At 40.8% G+C, this 19912-nt stretch overlaps 1 protein-coding gene across 1 annotated transcript in view; it reads left to right on the top strand.

Moving 5' to 3' along the window:
- The window catches only part of LOC104054314 (connector enhancer of kinase suppressor of ras 2), a 183636-nt gene extending 164306 nt beyond the window's left edge, over window positions 1-19330 (top strand). The window contains exons 20-24 of the mRNA XM_054075876.1: window positions 6566-6636; window positions 7354-7454; window positions 8870-9377; window positions 9713-9912; window positions 10368-19330. Coding sequence (XP_053931851.1) covers window positions 6566-6636; window positions 7354-7454; window positions 8870-9377; window positions 9713-9912; window positions 10368-10583 — 1096 coding nt within the window. The 3' untranslated portion in view covers window positions 10584-19330. The remainder of the gene's footprint in view (window positions 1-6565; window positions 6637-7353; window positions 7455-8869; window positions 9378-9712; window positions 9913-10367) is intronic.
- Window positions 19331-19912: the final 582 nt, after the last annotated feature.

A 19912-nucleotide genomic window follows, 5' to 3' on the forward strand; every position in this document is an offset into this window, starting at 1 on the left:
CCATTTCCTCCTTAATGCACTTGGAGAACCACTGGCTCCAGCATTCCGTGACAGGAGTTCAGAGGGGGCTGCAATACACCATTGCCATTATCCAATACGCAATCCAAACTATCTTTCAGGTGTGAGTTTATCCCCAAGGCACGCGAGTTAGGATTTGCATTGGCTTTCTGTACTAGTTTAAATTACAAAATTAATTTAATCAAATTCTGCTGTAAATACCAGCACTGTGAATTGGCATAGCTCTTGTGGGAGTCACACAGTTCAACTGCATTTAATGTAGTGGGTTCCGTGATTACAGTGCTGTACCACTCAGTACTAAATGCACGCACATTACAGTCACGTATGATGTTATACAGGAGATACTAAGCTAACACTGCAAAATCTGAAGTTTCTAGTAAATAAATAGATAGTATACATAATTAAGTCAGGCATTTAATGAGTATTTGATCTGATTTCTTTAAGAACATGTGGAAGTAGAATTTAATGCTTTCACAAGTAAATAATCTGTCTTTTTAAAAAAAATACCTTCTAAAACCCCAAACACCCACCCATGCCTTTCCAGGCCAGGCTAAACTTAGTTCTCTTCCTCATAAAGAATGTTTCATTCCTCCAAAGCTTTCCTTCAGGCCAGTCACTGGGTGAAAGCGAGGGTAAAACCTTGAATAACAGAGGAAAAGTACAGCATGCATTAAATATTAAGAAACCCTGACTTGGGTTCACTTTCACAGCTTTTCATCCCTTACCTGTAGTTCCCTAAGAATGGCAGAAGGACTGTCTGGGGAATATTCTGTGGCTGCTCATGTGGGACAGGTAGGGTGTCACAGGTATCCAACAGGACGAGGTCACAGCAGGCTGAAGCCCAGTAGCCACGTTTGACTGATGAAGAATCTTACAGTCATCTTGATAGATTCCTTTAAGGATCAGCTTGAAACGCCAAGCTTGACATACCAGTGACTCTTTTTGAGTTGCCTAAGCGGTGCTAGGACTGCCACGAATGCACCGGTGAATGTGTTTGAAGATTGGCGAGAGAAGGTCCAGCTGAGTGAGGTTTTGTGACCGTTTGGGTAGATTTCCTTAGGGTATGTTATTGGTTTCATTTGAATTGAAAGTCTATCACAAAGTTATTATGTGTATATTCTCTGTGATATGTGACTATATTTGATATAAGATGATCAGAGGGCTGGAAGATGATCCCAGGGCTGGAGCACCTCCCATACGAGGACAGCCTGAGAGAGTTGGGATTGTTCAGCCTGGAGAAGAGAAGGCTCCAAGGAGACCTTATAGCGACATTCCAGCACCTGAAGGGGCTGCAGAAAAGCTGGAGAGGGACTGTTCATAAAGGCTTGTGGTGACAGGATGAGGGGGAACGGGGATAAACTGGAGAGGGGCAGATTTAGACTGGACATAAGTAGGAATTTCTTCAAGCTGAGGGTGGTGAGGCCCTGGCCCAGGTTGCCCAGAGCAGTGGTGGCCGCCCCATCCCTGGAGGGGCTCCAGGCCAGGTTGGATGGGGCTTGGAGCCCCTGATCCAGCGGGAGGTGTCCCTGCCCATGGCAGGGGGTGGGACTGGATGATCTTTAAGGTCCCTTCCAACCCAAACCATTCTATGATTCTATAATTTAGACAGTAAGAAGCTATTTCATTTATTTGCTATAGCAGTAAACTTTTTTTTTTTCTATAATCTACAAGACAAAACCAAAAAAAACCCAGAAAAGCCACAAAACCCCACCACACCCAACTCCTGGCTGCAAAGGCACAGTTGTGCATTTGGTTGAAAGGGTAAAGTTAAAAAAAAAAACTAAAGAACAACATTTCCATTAAGTGCATGAAATAGATGCACACACCAAGAGGGACGAATGCCACGGCTCACTTGTCAACTCTTTAGCTGTCTGGGGCTTTCTTCATATTTTTCCAGCTTGACAAATCTAAGAAGACAATGCATGAAACAAGATCAACGCAGTCATGTCAAATTATCAAATCGGAGACTACTCACAGTTTACCCCATGAATGATTTTGCTTAACAAATTGCAGCAACTGTGACAAAGCAGCAGAAACACAGACTGCCGAGAGTTGATATATTTGGAGAGAAGAGCTCATTGAGAGGGCTCTGCCTGGTGTTACACGCGAGACGTATCAGTTATGGTTTTGGGCTTTTTTTTTGTTGAGGAAAATAAAGGCATCATTTCAGCCGTATCTATTACAGGAGCCTTTATTCACTTAAATGAAGATATTACCTGTACAACCTTAGAAAACAGCAAAAATAATGCACCTTAGGAACTGAAATGGGAAACATTGATTTTTTTTTTAGGTGCCCACTAAGCAAGACTGGTGAGAAGGGAGCCAGCATAACAAGTACAGAATCAATTGCAAAATATAACTCTGTATTGCAAAGAATTTCACAGTGAATTCTGGAATCCAGTTTTCCCACTGATGTAAAAAAATATAATACAAAGGTTTTAACCAGAAATTAAATATAAATTTAACTGAATAAATTCTATGGATGAAATAGTTTGTTCAAGGGAATCTCTACTTTAATAGGCAAAGGTAACTTGATTAAGTCAAATTTAACTTCCTCTTCTGTTTTTTCCTTTAAACCAAATAACATCAAGTGTAGATGCAATCTCAAAAGCAAAGAAAGATATAATCCTGCTCTGGAACATTCATAGTACAAACCTGAGATGCCATACAAGTGCAAGTATTAATTGATGAAAAGATGCAAGAAAGATAGGAGATACATAACTATTTATTTATCCTACCCTTTAATGCCTCAGTATGTTATTGGTTTCATTTTTAAGGGAAAGCTTAACAGCAAGAAATAGTGAAAGTGGATGGACTCTTTCTTGAATATATCTTTCTCGGATATATCCATTAGTTACTTTTTCACCTGAATTAAGTAGTTTCTTCTACCAGACATCTTGTACATGCAATAAGTGTATCCAGCATTGAGGACATTAGCAAATAAAACTTACTTGAACTACAGAAACCTGCTACTTCCTGACCTGTTGGATTAATGGAAAGATTATAACAATAGCCTTAAAATATAAAGGCTTGCAGCTATTGTTTTTTAAAATGGTGACCCTCTTGTCTCTGGTTTTTATTCTCCCACGCTAAATGTAATCGTTATCAAATTTATTATAACTGAGATTGTCCAAGTTGGTTTGGTTTGGTCACTTGCGCTCTTCTTCTCTGGATTGTAGAAAGGAATAGCCAAGTGGGGAAGTGTGATGCCATCATGACGACTACTGTACTTTCAGCCCCAGAATTCCACACGGACCTTGTGCTGGCTGAGCACCATACTCGGCAGGAGTAAATTGTAACAGTCAGCAAACAGAAACTCACTGTATTTGTACAATGAGTAACGGCATAGTCTTGCTTTTAAGATAGGGTGTTAGGACGGTTAAGCTATATAAGATTTTTTTCCACTGGTTGTTGGTTCCATTTTAACATTTCTCCAGCAGGAGAATGTGCTCTTGACTCCTGACAATTCCGGGCATTTCAAGCATGTCTCAGTCTTCAGTATCAAGTTTTGATTATTGTCACAACTACTTAGTTCATCTCTGCCCTCGGTGCCTTTGCAATCATCACTTTCCAGGCCTTGGGGCAGAACCAGACTCCCAGAAGAGGCCCTGGGCTGTAAACCCCTACTACTAACCAGCATTATCTCAGTAAATTTAACTTAACATCCTACCACACAGCTCTGTTTTATCCAGAAGTGACGACAACAGTGTTTATTTGTAGTCCACACAGTTAATTAAAGCCAAGCCTGATTTATTTAGAATTTAAATCATTGAGACAAAGTTCAAAACTTGCTTATGTATTTAGATGACTATATTTGAGCCTTGCCTTTGGTCCATTAGGGTACAGGCAATAAGAAATAATTAATACAGTTTTGGGTCCCTTGTAGGTTGCCACAACGTCCCTCAGTAAGACAGATCTGATATCTTATGGAGGGCTGTAAAATATTGAAGGTAAAATATTGTAGCAACTATTGGGATACTTAGGATGGTCCCATGTGCATCACAGCTAATTTCTATCAAGACTGCAGACCCTGCAGTTCGAGTGGCCCAGACTCAGACTTAGTGATAAGTGCTGTTTAAGTTGTCTAATCATCAAAAGAAAAGAGTTATTGAAATTATCAAAGAAAAAAGGCAAGGTTTGGGGCGGGGGAGGTGGGAGAAGACTCCAGCTTTCTGCTGCAGGGCGACAAGATGTGCAGGGATGTAGATCTAAGATTGCTATACATGTACCTGCCAGAAAAACTCGAGTCTTTTCGTGATCATGCGAAATTTAAAGAGTTATTAGGGGAACAGCTATAGAAACCAAATTAGACAAATGAGCTCCTGGGCTTTTTTCACTTTAGCTGCTTGTCAGGTGTAGCTGATAGTCTTGCATTGCATGACCTCCAGTTAAACATGCAGGGATCCGTCCCTTAGAGACTCCAAATCTGACACGTACTCTCACTGCCTGCCTGAAACTTCCAGGCACTCAGTGCACAGGTCAGAACCAAATGGCTGAGTTTGCAGGCTTTCCACAGAGAAATTTTTATAACTTTGCCTGTTTTCTTAATAAAACCCGAAGTAGTTTGCTTATCAAGTAAATTCAGCAAGTTTGCAGTGTTCCTTTTGGACTGAGTTTGCATTTCCTTGGGAAAAAAAAAAACTTCAACTCTAAGAAAAGGATCTGTAATCCCAGCACTTCTATAGCTCCTGATTAACCTCAAAAACATTTACCTATGCTTTTTCTAAAAACACAAGCCAAAGATTGAGTTTCTTTTTCTTCATCAGAAGAGATGTTGTCATTATAAGCCTCTGAATAACATCAGATAACCCTTTTCATCGCCTTGACAAAAAGCTAACTCTGAATTGTGGTAAATGGGGTAAGAAAATTCTTGTAACTATAGCTGGGGATCATCTTGTCCTTTGGAAGAGAAGAGTTTCATGGAAGGAAGATTGCCTTTGCCCATTCCAGATTTGGACATTGAGGCCGTACGAGTAAAGCTGATGCTCTGTGTCTGCTAGGAATATCCCTGTTCGCTTGAAGGTTAATATTAATGCTTTGACTCTTACCTACATATGCTTCCAAGATTTGAAACCCTCAGATTAACAATGAGCAACAAGATAAATTTGGCAAGAAATATAAGCCAACATAAATTTCCGTACCCTGACCACCAAAATGGCTGTGTATGTTTTAACTTTGAAAATGGTAATGAGTCCTAATTTATTATTGCTGCTTAAGCAGAACCTTAGTTGAAGTTGCTGAGGCATTCTGCTTAATTGCCAAAGGCATATGGTAAAGTATGACTCAAACTATTTTGCTCCAATGCTAATGAGTTTAGAAATTCAGGAACAACTATTGAAAAAATAGTGGATACAAAGGCTTAATCATGAGCAAGGGTATGATGTCGTTTCAACTGCTGCAATAAAGAATACGCCTTTCAAGAGAAGCAAATGTCAAGTGTTCAGCAGGCCGTTTGTTGAATGGAATTATGCTGGTGAGCACTGTAGAAAATAAGCTTTTCAGTAAACCTGCTAATCCATTTGAATTGTGCTTCCTTAATGATAACGATGAGTTATTGACATGTTGATACAAGGATCTCTGTAAGCAGTCCGAACCCTGCAGTTGATATCTGTGAAAACTAATCATCATTTCCATTTTTATTTCCAATTTGCTCCCTTCTGTTTTAATACTAAAAGGCAAAGCAACATCATTGTACAGTTCTTCATGTTTTCATAGCTTTGCAAGTAAATTAAACCTATAACAATTCCCTGTGAGTAAAACGTAAATGTTGTTTTCCCCTTTGGGTAATTAGGAAAGCTATCAGATCTGTAGAATGACTCGCGGAAGGCCATGCAGTGAGTCAGTGTTCTATCCAACATTACAGACTGAGATCACTGCTCTGAGCAACCGCAGAGTGTTCTCGGGCAGGAGAGCAATCCACGCTGGGCTGTGTTGTGCTAGCTCCAGCCGAGACTTCCCTCTTCCTTCAGTTCCTGCCCTCTCGCTTTGCACATCTTCCACAGACTGTGCCCTTCGGGCAATAATGCATTCACCGACGTCCTTCGAAGCTTTTCTCCTGTTCTGCTACAAGCGGGAAAGAATTACACTGAATAGTTTTCTCGATTTAATCTGCAAAAAATTTGTCCTTATGATAGAGTATGTATTGTTTATTAACATCTTTTTTGAAGTCTTTGAAAGATGTTTGTGTCATAATATGATACATTAACCAAGAACTTCATTATTAAGAAAGTTTTATGTTGCAATGCTAAGAAAGGAAAACAACCTGCTTCTAGAAACACGTGCGATAAAATAGGAAATTAGTGGTATAGTGAGTAATTTAGGCACTGAGTAAGGAAATGCTGGTGAGTGCACCCCACTCATTAGAGATGTGTGTTAATCAGGCATTTTTCTTTATATTTCCTTGTTGATGTAAATAAGCTGATTCTTGATTTTCCATTTGCTGAACATTAAGAAGTGACTTTCCTCTCTGTGTGTTAATTTCCTATTTTTGCTCTCCTAGATGCTCCTTTTAAGTATCTCTCTCCCTCATTTTTTACTGTTCAATTAGGTGGATGAATCGTTTGGGTCTCGCAGCAATTGGCTACACACCTGATGACAAGGATATTCATCCAGATGAAGGTAATGCCTCAGAGATTATAATTAGGAGAAAAGGGCGGAAGATACACATCTGTTCACTATTTGAGCAAAGTTAGAGATGTCAGAACTGTCTTCTTTGTCAACGCAAGTGCCATATCTTTTAAAATATCAATTTGCATAAGAATCCATGTCCTTGAAGAATTCAATTTATTGGTGCCACCAACAAAGAAAATAAAACCCCAAGTAAGATTTTTAAGAAATATCTAAACGAAGTGAGAAAGAGAACACAAGGTTCAGGGTGAGGTCTGATCTCCCAGATCACAGGTGTGCTCATCACCCTGCAGCCCGGGAGGACATCCCAACCCCCCATCAATGTGCTTAGGAACTCTTTGTGCATCTCCTGAGCTCAGGTCCCACCCAAGCTGAAACCTGCTTCGCTAAGGTAATTCAATTAAGCGGTGAGGCTCAGCTCTGCTTTGGCTTCTAGAATGAAGTTTCTCTTCGAAAGCCTGTGGCCAGAAGCTGCTTTTCATGTACGATGGGAGTCAGGTGCCTAACCTGCTTTCCGTACCTCTATCCATTTGAAGGATCTACGTATCTGTATATCTCAGGTGCCAGACATTTGTTCCTTAGGGACTGCCAAGCCACCCAGGTGGCTGTGAAATGCCAACCTTTGCATGCTAATGACATTGTTAAAACGTGGGACGTGCTTTCTTGCGGAAGAGAACGTGAGTTAAACCTGGAATGCTTTGTTAGCAGATTACTGGAGTGAAAGCGACCAGGATGACATCGATGGCTCTTTAACCCTGAAGCAGGAAGGCTCTTCAACACTGTGTGACACCTATCATCGAACCCCCTCGGTGAGTTATGAATATTGCATTTGACAGTATGTCACCAAAAACTGCCTTGATTTGCATTTTCCTGGGTTTGGAATATTTAATTACCATAAGGGCAGAACAAAGATCTCACTGTAAGAAAGAAATAACTGCTGTTCCTCGTAAGCTACAAACTGAATGTTTCCATAACAAGGCAATTCCAGAAGGAAGAGAAGAAAATGTCTCCTTATACAGATATGTCACCAGACTGTAAACATGACCTTTTTTGCAGGATTTGGGAGATTACAGCCAATAATATAAACAGAACATTCAAACGTTGACTTTGTTGCAGAATATGAAAAGAATGAGGTGACCGCAGTAGTTTGTATTAAGTGAGACTGTTTTTCAGGTATGTATATTGGATACTGGATGCTAGAGATTAGGATCAGATCACATTCATGCAGTAATTATGGTTCAGTAAAAATTTCTTTTTTAAGAACCTGTCTTTAGAGGCAAAGGGTTTTCACAAAATGAATCCTTGTGTCCAATACCATAGTGGCAGTATTTTCTGTTAGTGTCATAAGATGTGAAGTAGCTCATAAAAATACTTCTAAAATATTGTGTAGAGACAGATTTTGAGAACCAAGAGGAAAAAGAAGAGGCTCTAGAAGCAAACAAGAACGTTTCTAATATACGAACGTAGGCTGTGATAATCAATCTGTTCCCAAGAACAGATAGGACTGTTCTCTATTTTTCTTTCAGATTTTTCTTCAGCGTGAATGACACGATCCTCACACAGCCAGAACCAAAGACAGACTGACTGAGACAACAGCATCACATGGGTGAAGTTCAGACTGATTTTCACCCATGTGATGCTGTTTTATCAACTGGGATACAGGTTAAGCCCCTCCCTTTCTGTTTTTCCACTTTTTTGCCTTTCTCTTTGTTTTTAAATTCAAACTATACACAGACCCAGTAGAACTAATTAAAATTATTTGAGAAGTTCGGCAGTCCCCCCAAAATTCAAAAATCTTCCTGGGTGCTGGAGTTTAGGTTTTTTCTGTTTGGACGGATACTTATTCCCTAAAAAAAAAAGAAAGGAAACCCAATTACAGTTTTTTCTGGGGGCTTTCATGTCTTCATGACACACAGCTGGACTGAGTGTAAACTGAGCAGTCCTTCAGGAAACCTGTCCCAGTCCTACTGGTCTTTCCTTCCGGAGCTGCTCAGGGGCAGAGAATGTGCAAAACAAGAACAGGGAGAGGTTAAAACACAGCTTTTGCCTAAAAGATCTCATTGCTAGTTATGTTCTGTTTACAGAGGTTCATATTATGACATATCAAAACGCACACATCAGTCCATTTTGTTAGTAGATATCATCTAATGTTCTGCACTACAGTCATTTTCTCGGATCTGGTCAAAACATTGTCTTATAGTCAGATGATTTTGTGTCTTTTCAGGTGAATTCCTCGAGTCCATTCCCTGAAGTCAAACAGGGCCGACACTTTTCAAGTGAATCAACATATTCTCATTCTTCCGCCGAGGACTCTCGCCAAGATGCAGCTGGAAGCACACACTCGTCAGGATGCAGACCTCCCTACCGAGAAAGGCGATCCTGGCAGGATCTGATAGAGACTCCCTTAACCAGTTCAGGGCTCCATTTCCTTCAGACTGTTCCTCCTGATGCAGAGTACATGAGTGGCCGTCCTGGAATGTCACCGGACAAACGAAGACAAGCAACGCTACCAGTACAAAGACGCCACAATTACGAGCAGGATGGGCCTTTCCCCCTGGTGGAATGTCCAAGGGGGCACGGTGCCCACGGGAGGCCACAGAAACAGCGCAGTCAAAGCCTTCCCCGAAACAGAGACGTCAGGGGTAAGGAACGCGTAAAGTCCATAGAAGGAACAGACGACAAGCTAGAAGAGAAAGTTCCTATTAGAAGGCACAATAGTTTCTGCGCAGAAGGTAAGCTGCTGGAGATGTTCTGATCCTCTCTTCTGCCAGTGGGAGGCAGAGCAATATTGCCATTATTCTCAGGAAGGTTTTTGTGGTTGAACTGGTTTATGTTGGCAAATTCATCAGTCACTACACAGGACTTAACACTTAAAATGCTTGGATGTAGTGCTAAGAATATAGCTTTGCGGCTGATCCAAATGGGTTTGGTTCTGATAAAACAAAAATTGGAAGACTACATTATAGAGTTATTTTATACATGAATTTGCATTATTGCTTGCTGGTTTTTGAGATTTCCTCTGAATGATTAGATTTGTTATTAGGTTTATTTATCTATTTTCTTTCAGAAAACACAAAAGAAGCTGGAGACAATACAGATGGTCTGCAAGAGCTATACAAATCCCTGGAGCAAGCCAGTCTGTCAGCTTTTGGAGAGCAGCGTCCTTCCACCAAGCAAGAGTTCCGCAAGTCTTTTGTAAAGCGATGCAATGATCCAGTTATCAATGAAAAGCTTCACCACATCAGAGTTCTCAAGAGCACTTTAAAAGTAAGGCTTTATCACCAATCTTGTGTATGAGCAATATCAGCTAGTAAAAGTATCACCTCTTAATGTTTTCCGTGGATGAGGCTTTCTTTGTAGCTTTAGAATTCAATTCCAAAGAAACTAAAGATCCAGAATAAAAAAATTGTTCCAGCTTAAGGGAAAAATGTCTGTCTCTACATATCGGGCACTCTTTGTAGGCCTATTGTAGAGAGTGCCAAGGATTGAGTTGTCAAAGAGTTTAAGCTGTAATAGTTCCTGAGTATAACAGGTAAGAGATTCAAGTGTCCATAGCAGTTTCCCTAGCACTTTGCATTAAAATGAAAGAAGAAATAAAGTGTTGAAATACAAAATGTGGCAAACATTTACAGTTGAACTCAATCTCAAAGGTCTTTTCCAAACAAATCTATGATTCTATGATTTCATTTCGACTTGTACTGTGTCTTTCTGGAATCTGACAGGCGAAGGAAAGTGACCTCGCAGTTATCGACAGCCTTCTGGATGATCCCAACTTAACATCCAAGAAGTTTAAAGATTGGAAACTAAAGAACTATGAGTTTTTCCTGGACATTTGTGAGTACAGTGCTGCTGTGAAATCTCAAAACGGAGCCTCTGAACTTGCAGTCCCAGCACCAATGCTGACACACACACACTCATTCATTGAAACTCATGTGTGACAGGACTTGTATCCTGTCAGCGCTGGGTGCCGTGAAAAATCAAATAAGACAAACACTGTAATATTTATTGCTAATGTACTCAGCAGTACTGTAAATAAGTCGGATAAGAGAATAGCGCCACACGATGCCTACTACATTGCATGATAAGACAATAATATTCTTTATGATTTATTTTGTTTGCAATTATCAACCGATGTCCGTATCAAGCTCTGCATTAGAAAGAAGCAGTGCAGAAGTGTAACTGAAAATAAATACCAGTATATTTAAAGTACTGTACTAAAATTAAGCTTATAGTATGAGCTCCTACAATCATTTTATATATTTAGGTATATATAAAGACATATCTATATATATAAAATGTAACACAGCAGTTGACATTTACTTTTAAAATGCCCTAAAGTTCGCACTTTCACATGTTTTTTTTCATGAGGAAAATACAAAATGACAACATAAAGACATTGGCCACTCTTAGAGATGAAGGTTTATTTTTGCAACATTTCCAGATAGTGACCATCTTTGCAAATAAAAGGACAGAGTTATCAAAATGTAAACTCAATCCCTGTAGTGTGCCTTAAAATGTACACTGTACATCTAGCAAATCGCTCCCAGTCTGGCCCTATGGGCGTTCTGTACATGCCATTTCGATACTGTGTTTGTAACACACTGTGCCTGCCTTCACGACGAGCGAATATGAGCATGCAGGTATGGCACAGAGGTTAAGATATGAGTAGAACAATGTTGGTTGTTCACTAATGCTGCAACTTAAACTGATTTTAATATAATTTTCAAGTATTTCATGGTGAAAGAAAAACATCTGCGCTGAACATGGTACACACGGCAGGTCTTCATAGTTTCTTCACTGTGAATTTAAGTGACACATGACTGTGAGTCACAAAATCCAAAACAGCTCTGATGCTCCAAGGATGAGAATTCAGTTTTAAAAAAATCCTGAACTAAACAAGTAAATTTTGAATGGCATCAGGAGCTAAGCAAATTATTCAAAATTATATAATGTCTGGCAATAATTTTTAACTGTTGGTGTACATTAGCAAGTGGGTGAAGTTATTCAGCACATCATTTGAAAACCAATCTGTATTGATTGGGTTGGGAAGACACACAAGTCACACAGTGTATTTTACTTCCTTGCCTGGATGAGAATGATTTCTAATCAGATTTTGGACAAAATACTTGTATTCTTGGGGGAGGAAAAAAAAAAAAGGATTGCTCTGAATGCTACTGAACATAAATTTCATGCACCCATTCACAATTTTCTTTGTCTATGCTTGCTAGAATATTTCTAGGGAGCAGACCAAAGGGGGTGTGAATACAGCTGATGACATTTCACTTTGACAATCAATTATCATTTTTTCCCAAGATAAACCTAGTTGTGTCTTCTACACCAAGAACTGTAAAATTCATACAGTTCAATATCGTGCAGGGAAAAAAATGATATCTTAATGAAGCCCTAGTACCCAGGGAAAAAGTTAATTACTCCCAAAGCCAGAACTGGGGAAAGGTATCCCATTTGTTTAGCTCGGTCTTCACAAAGCAGCTGCAGTGGTTTGATCTTGGCTGGCTGTCGGATGCCCACCAAGATGCACTCACTCCCCCTCCTCAACAGGATAGGGGGAGAAAATATGATGGGAAAGCTGGTGGGCTGAGATAAAGATAAGGAGATCACCTACCACTGACCATCACTGGCAAAACAGACTTGAGGAAAATTAAATTTATTGCAAATGAAAACTACAGTTGCGTAGTGAGAAACAAAGACAAATCTAAAAACACCTTTCCTGCCCTTCCCCCCTACTTCCCAGGCTCAATTTCATTTCTTTTTTCCCAGCTTTTCTACCTCCTTCTCCCCTCAGTGGCACAGGGAGATATGGAATGGGGATTGCAGTCAGATCATAGCACTTCATCTCTGCTGCTCTTTCCTCACGTTGCTTCTGCATGGGGTCCCTCGCATGGGCTGCAGTCCTTCGGGAAGAGTGCAGGTCCCCCCCAGGCTGCAGTTTCTGCTAGAAAACCTTCTGCAGGGGCCCCTCTCCCTGGGCTGCAGGTTCTGCCCGGAGCCTGCTCCTGTGTGGGCTCTCCATGGGCTGTAGTTTCCTTCAGAAATCCCCACCTGCTGAAGAGTGGTGTCCTCCAGGGGCTGCGCTATGGATATCTGCTCAGGTGTGGTCCTTCATGGGCCACAGAAGGACAACCTGCTTTGCCATGGTCTTATCCGCAGGGGAATCTCTGATCCGGCACCAGGAGCACCTTCTCCCCTTCTTTCTTTCCTGGCGTTGATGTATACAAAGTTGTCTCTCGTACATTTTTCTCACTCCCCTCTCACAGGTGCTCTGCAGCATTTTTAGCCTTTCTCAAATAAGTTATCGCAGAGGAGCCATCCGCCTCCCTGGTGGGCTCAGCTTTGGCCGGCGAGGGGTCTGCTTTGGGGGCAGCTGACACCGGCTGTGTCCAACACGGAGCAGCCCCTGGTCTGTTCTCAGAGAAACCATCCCTGCAGCCCCTCTCCTACCAAAACCTTCCCATGTAAACCCAACGCAGCAGCCAAAGAAACACAACTCAGATGATGGGGTTACTCTCATTTGCACTGGCATTTATTCGAACCAGAATAGATGCAGTGATTAAACAAACAATAGCCTATGATAATGCAAGATGTTATCAGTAAGGAAGTATTACTGAACTGGTTGAACTCTTTGCATCGCACAAGAAACTGAGTCACAGCATCACTGCAATAACTGCATGACATTTGGATAGAACATACTCCATGAAGGCACGTTTGGCCTTCAGTAATCAACTCTCTTACTAAGAATCACTGAAGGCAACGCTTCTTAAATGCACAGATAGGAGCTTAAACTTATTTCCATGGAAGGAAACAGCAAAACTCCAGCGACTTCAGAAGCAGCAGGATCATGTTGTGTATGTTTTGCTTGACTATTAAACACACGCTTCACCCTCTGAGGTAATACAAAAGACAAAGGAAACAGAGAACAATTCCCCACTGCAGGTTTCACCGATATGGGAATTGCAGTATTCCTGCGCAATGTAGATCCAAATTGAAATGTGTTTACTATGTGAATGTTGTACTTACTGGACAATGGAACCGCAGAAGCCTAAAGAAAGAGAATTTGTCTAGCTTTCATATCAGGTCTCTGGAAGTTATACATTTCCCTATTTTATAATACTATCCTTCAACACGCCTTTTTGTTTCAAACTCAAAAGATCGTTTGCGATTTCATAACTAAAAGACCTATAGCTCCCAAAATGGATTTCAAATGCTGCTGTGTTGTAACTCAAGAGAGAAATGACAACTGTTCACTGAGCATCTTCAGTGAAGTCCCTAGAAAACAACAAAACAATCTATTGCTCTTTGAAAATGCTACTTATAAGTACAGCTAAAAATTATAAACAACGTTAGGAAGATGTAGTTCTCAAATATGACAAAAATAGTAAGAAAATCATACAGTCTCAATTTCTAGCTCTAAAAGCTAAAAAAAATTTTCAGAAATATGAGCAGATGAGATAAAAAGTTGAGTGATCATAATTTTGCTCAGCTTATCTTTGAACTCTTCCAGTGCCATTGAGTTCATCTGTCCTGAAACTCTGGGAGCCATGAGCCTGTGTTCTGCTCTTGGAGAGCAGTTCTCATCAAAGATGATTCTCACTGAATAGTGAAGATAAATTATCCAAGAGATTCATAAAGTGACCTGAGATACACTGGAGAAATCTCTTGTAACAGGGCTAAGATTAACTGAGAGAGAGGTTTGAAAGATTTGTCTAACATTGCTTATGCCTCAGAGCAAGCAAAATCAAATTGTTAGATTAAGCAATACAAAGACTTTATTCTCTCACAAATGTCAACTGGCATTTGAAAGTCATATCACAAGAGCTTTGTCCTACTTCTTGCATGTGTACTCGACCCCATACTGCAGTCCTTCCCTCCCCACCACCAGCTTCTTTCTGGATCTGGGCTCTAATCCTGCTGCAGTACAGAAAGCAATGTACAAAGGCACCGTAGTGCAATTATTTCAAATTCCACAATCTTTGAAATAATTGGAATGCAAAGTGCAATACTAATAGTGCACTTAAAAATCTATGCACCAAATCCTGATACCTACTAAAATATATGAAATTCTCCTAGACCCAAAGGTACCCAAACACACTGTACAACGCAAACAAAATTATTCTGACAGTTTTGATCAGGCACTTTTAAATGAGAAAAAAAACCCTTTGCTGTTGAGTTCATCAAGGGAAATCCCCAGCACCAGCACCACCCGTCTGTTAACTGACTGGACTGCCCGCCTCAATGCTTAGATTAAACTTGGTTCTTAAACACAATGACATGAAGAGATTCCTGGATGTGTTTTATTTATCCTGACCTTATCAAAGTTAGTGTCTTCCTTTAGAATTCCTGCAGCCAAACCTCCCTCAGGCCACAGACATACTCTGTGGCTTGACAAGCTTCATCTTTCTGTTACTGGCTATTCTTTATGATAACTGATTTAATGCTCCCCCTAAGCTGCTGATTCCCCTCCTTTTATAATACCCTTCTGTATCCACTGAAATCTTGGGTCTTTGAAGGCTCTCCTAGTCTCAGCAGCGCTTCCTGAGAAAACAGAGACCTTTTTCTCAGCTTCATTAAGTAAAGTCTTTCCTGAGCTTACTCTAATTAATAGGAACAAGTATCAGAGGAGGAGGAGCTGCTCATCAGCCCCGATGCCCACATGCTTTCATACAAACCATTCCGAAGCACTGGGCCCACACGCTGTGACAGCACAGGTAGGATCACATTTGCTCTCACAGCAATCAGCCTCAGTAGGATTGTGCAGAGCATCTCCACCCTCCGTAACATAGGCGATTGCTTCACTCCATTGGCAAAAACCACTTTGCCTTTTCAACAGCTGCAGATACAGCTCTGCTTTCTCCAATGCATCGTGAACTTCTTGAACTGCTTTAGCAACATAAGGAACTACTAAAATATTTTGGAGGATGAGGTTTTCCACCTTTTCCAAGCAGGGAATTCTGAATATAAGTCAGTTAATATTCAGATCTGGACTGCTGTCTCTCTGAGTCAAGGTTTTTGTGAAGGACAGTAAAGGTACCTTTGGAGGGGTTACTTTACAGAGGAGATGGGAAGCGCTCAGCCTCATCAACATTTGTAGAATTCTACTCCTGACCTTTAGAAGATTTCACTTTGAATGTTAATGGGACTTCTGGAAGAAAAATGAAGAATCTGGTAGAAATTGTTTAACTTAACACAAATTGGAGGAGAACAAAGAAAGTTCTTGTATCTCTTACACAAATCATATCACATACTTTATTCACCAGTCTTCCATCATGCAGTCTTACTCATCTTCCAAAGTAATGAAAGCAATTTTTTCTGCAAAAAACTAGTGGTACTTGTGACCAGGGCGATGCACCCGGGGGTTCTCTGCATCCTGGCACACCTCTGCTCTTGGCCCCTTAGGGCAGGACAGCTCTGCCAGGCAGAGCCATGTGTTGGTATTTCACCAACAATCTGGACAAACCTTTTGTGTAACTGGGTCCAAAGAGCTTCCAAGGTGGGTTGTTCAAAACAGCCCTCAGCCTTGAGAACACTGGGCTAAGGCAAGAGGCATCTCAGCTGATCAGCATCCCCCATCTGCAATGCCTGTCAGCTGCCCCCAAAACTGCAATACAAAGGATGCCTTTGATTTACAGCTTAAACACTACATCTGCTGGCATAAGCACATCTCCTATCTTTGTAGAGATCCTGACTACAGCCCTGGAGAGATTCCTTCAGAAACAGAGCGCAGGTCTGTCTGTATTGCTGGGCTTCAGCCCTGGAAATACCGTTTATACTGCACCCAAGCTCCTGTAGTGCAGGGTTAGAGAACGAAGTGATAACGTGGGCTCACAAAGGATTTTTTTTATTTCTCCTTAGTTTTGACATTAGGGAAATGGAGCATTTCTTGGGAAAAGAGCAGAGTGCAGTTTATAGCAATGCCTTCTTGCTCGGACTATAGGTCTGTAGGCTGTCCGCATACCACATGCCTTAGACCACGGAGCTTCAAATCTCCTTAGCAAAATAACACCATCCTCCCTCTTGTCAAATGATGTTTATTTACCACTAGTACAAAAAGAAAACAGGTAATAGCAGGAAATACCGAATAAGCAATATTAGCTAATTAATTTATATTAAAGAATAAAAAGTGCTTTTCCTTCTAGAATATTTCCTTTGTTAAAGCTAAGGTTCAGAGTAGGTTTTTCTGGCAAGTTACTGCGGGGACAGGTTCCTGATCTCCTCTTACCCCAGAGGAACTCACACTATGTGGCTGAGGCTCTCGATGGGTGTTAACTGCACATGCATCTGAAAATCAAACCTGAGCCGTATCAGTTGATGAATGGAAAATCCGTTCTTATTAAAACAAAAACTAGGAAGTTGTCTTTTCTTAGTTGATTTCTAAAATTACTTTCTTTACTCCCATTCCATACAAGCATAATGTACTTCTGAGCAGTTCCTTGCACTGCTGTGCAGGCAAGCGATGCTCTGGTCTTGATACAACCAACACATGAGGAAGCGGGTTTGTAAAGCTTACTTTCTATGTTTTACCGTTTTTATCACCCTTCCACCTTCAGAAGGAGGATTAGAAATAATATGAGTCAAGCTTCTGTCAGTTTTTGAGTTAGCTGACCTACTCCTGGGACCTACTCTTAAAGACAGTAATAGAAAGGTTCAGACAGGTAGTGCCTGTCATGATCTTCAGGAAAAGAACCATGCTCATCCTTAATGCAGACCAGACAGACATTTACATTTACTAAGCATATGCAAGCATTAAAGGTGACAATTAGGGACTTTGCTGTATGCATTAATGCCACCGCATGGGTAGTATTTGAAAGAAAGCAGTATTGTAAAAACAGTAAAATAGGTTGATAAATTGTGTTTGGCCAGGCAGGCCCTGCAGCTTCTGCCCTCACATCTCCAGGAGATTGTTCGCTATCAGGCTCTGGTAAGGGTATCAATACAGATCTTTTTACTAGCAGCATATGCATCTGTCTGAATGCTGCAGATTAAATAAGGATGCCACATTATACACATTAACTCTATTGCATTTTTTTTCACTAGCAACCACGAAATAAATTCGACTTAACAAACCTTGTTCACTGGCTCAAAATACCAGTAAGACCCTGTTACCAGTTAAGACTTCTGCTTTACTGAGAAACAAGGATTTGAGCTTAAAAATCTGAAAAGATGACGGGTTAGGACATAAGAGAAATGCACTAGTATTAATAAACTTTTTACATTTGACACATACTGTATTACAAAGAAAATATCCTTGTAAGACCATTAATTGCTGGGCCATAGGTGACTTCTGTCTAGTTTACCGAAGTAGCTAATAAAACTTGTATAGCGAGCCTTTTTTAGATAACGCTTACATGTATGAAAACGTATGACACCCTTGTACTATGGCTTGCACTTTACTTGCATTAAACTGTGAAGTAGGCTGTAGTAATGTCTTTGTATATTCAGGGGTTGAAATACCAAAGCACTAGAGTATCGTACTGCTGGTGTTCAACCTGTACTGTTAATTAAACCCAAACATGCTGATGATGTGTATCTGAATACCCCACTAACTTCAAATCCTTAGCAAATAACTCTATGGGGTCTCCATGGTCTTTGTTTCTTTGTAAATATAAACATTCTTACTGTTTCTGTAGCAATAGGAGGTTATAAACCAAACTTTCACTAGGACTGTTTTCAATAACAAAGAAATAAATCTATAGCGCCTTGTATAAAAATCATGGAGACTCCATGACCTGTGGGCATTTTTGTTTACATGCAGTATGTATATATGTATTAGAGGCAGAACTGTTATTATCACAAAGTTATGTTGTGGTTGGTTCTTTCTAAAATAAATATATGTTTTCTGTCACTATGAAAAAAAAAAATCAGTATTTTAGAGCCATCTTGAGAAGCCTGAAGTGTCAAAGCTTCAAGGACTAGTAATCTTCCATCTTTCAGCCTTGTTTTTCTGATCAGCTGTGAGATGAACTGCGCGGTAATAATAAACCACCTGTCCGTGCCAGGGAAAACACCTGAGTTCTATCACCATTTAGAAGCATTCTGCAACTTTTCTATAACCACCACCTCGCCAAAGCGATTTTATGAGCAGATGCCCTACCGATACCGTAGTAAAGACCCTCAGCTCACTGACGCTACAGAGAGAGAAAATTATCCGCTGTAGACCAATACAGGTAAAACTAGTTTTCAACCCCTGGATAATACAGTATTTCTTCAGTTTCACAACAGTATTTTTAATTTTATACTCGTCAATGTCGAGAGATGATACAATAGTTTATATAGGCAGCAAACGTTAGGTTTCTTTTTTCCCCTCTTTTCAGATGAGTTCTGTGTGAATTACTGTACCCAGCTGCGTTTTTTCTATCACAGATTAACTTGGTAACTTTTTGTGTGTCTATAATGAAAATTTATGAATGGAAAACTTCACTGTGTGTTGCTCACTGGGCATATACCTCATGGTACATTGCACAGACGTGTAAGTTGTAAGTTGCACTGCAACATTAAAAAAGGAACATATTGCTCTTTTTTCAAAGATATTAACTTATTTAAGAGATATAGTCTGTACATTATTAAAAAGAACATTTATTCTTCCTAAATTCAAACAAAGTTTTTGTTTTGGGGGAAAAAAAAAAAAAAAGACTTGTAAACTTCTGTTGTAAATTTGGACTTCAATAAACCAATTATCTGCACTTAAATTCTGCGTCTGTGTGTTCTCTAACACCTGGAATTAAGAAGAGGAGCTGCAGTCGGGCATCGGGCCTGCGCTCAGCTTCCCAGCGGCTCCGGCTGCGGCTCTCGACGCCAACAGCCCTTGGAAGGGCACTGCGGCCATCTCCTCGGCCCAAGCAGCTGCAGCCGCCGAGGACTCTTCTCTCTGCCTCACGTTTTAACATGGGCACAGGTGGGATTTGCGCTTTTATGAATGATAGTGAATCCGTAATCGCAGAATGATGAAATTGGTTAGGTTGGGAAAGAACACCGGGTCAAACCATCAGGCCAACACTGCTGGAAAAACCACGAAACCGCGTCCCTCAGCGCCACAGCCACACGGCCTCCGATCCCCTCCAGGGATGGTGACGCCACCACCGCCCTGAGAAGCCGTTAGGGTGCACGACAGCCCTTTCCGTGAAGGAATATTCCCTAATATCCAGTCTAAACCTCCCCTGGGGCAACTCGAGGCCATTTCCTCCTGCCCCATCGCCTAGCACTGGGAGTTCCACCTGACCCAGCAGCCCCAGCCCAACGGGCGCTCGGCCACACC

This window comes from Cuculus canorus, chromosome 10 (assembly GCF_017976375.1).
Source record: "Cuculus canorus isolate bCucCan1 chromosome 10, bCucCan1.pri, whole genome shotgun sequence".
Taxonomy (NCBI): Eukaryota; Metazoa; Chordata; class Aves; order Cuculiformes; family Cuculidae; genus Cuculus; species Cuculus canorus.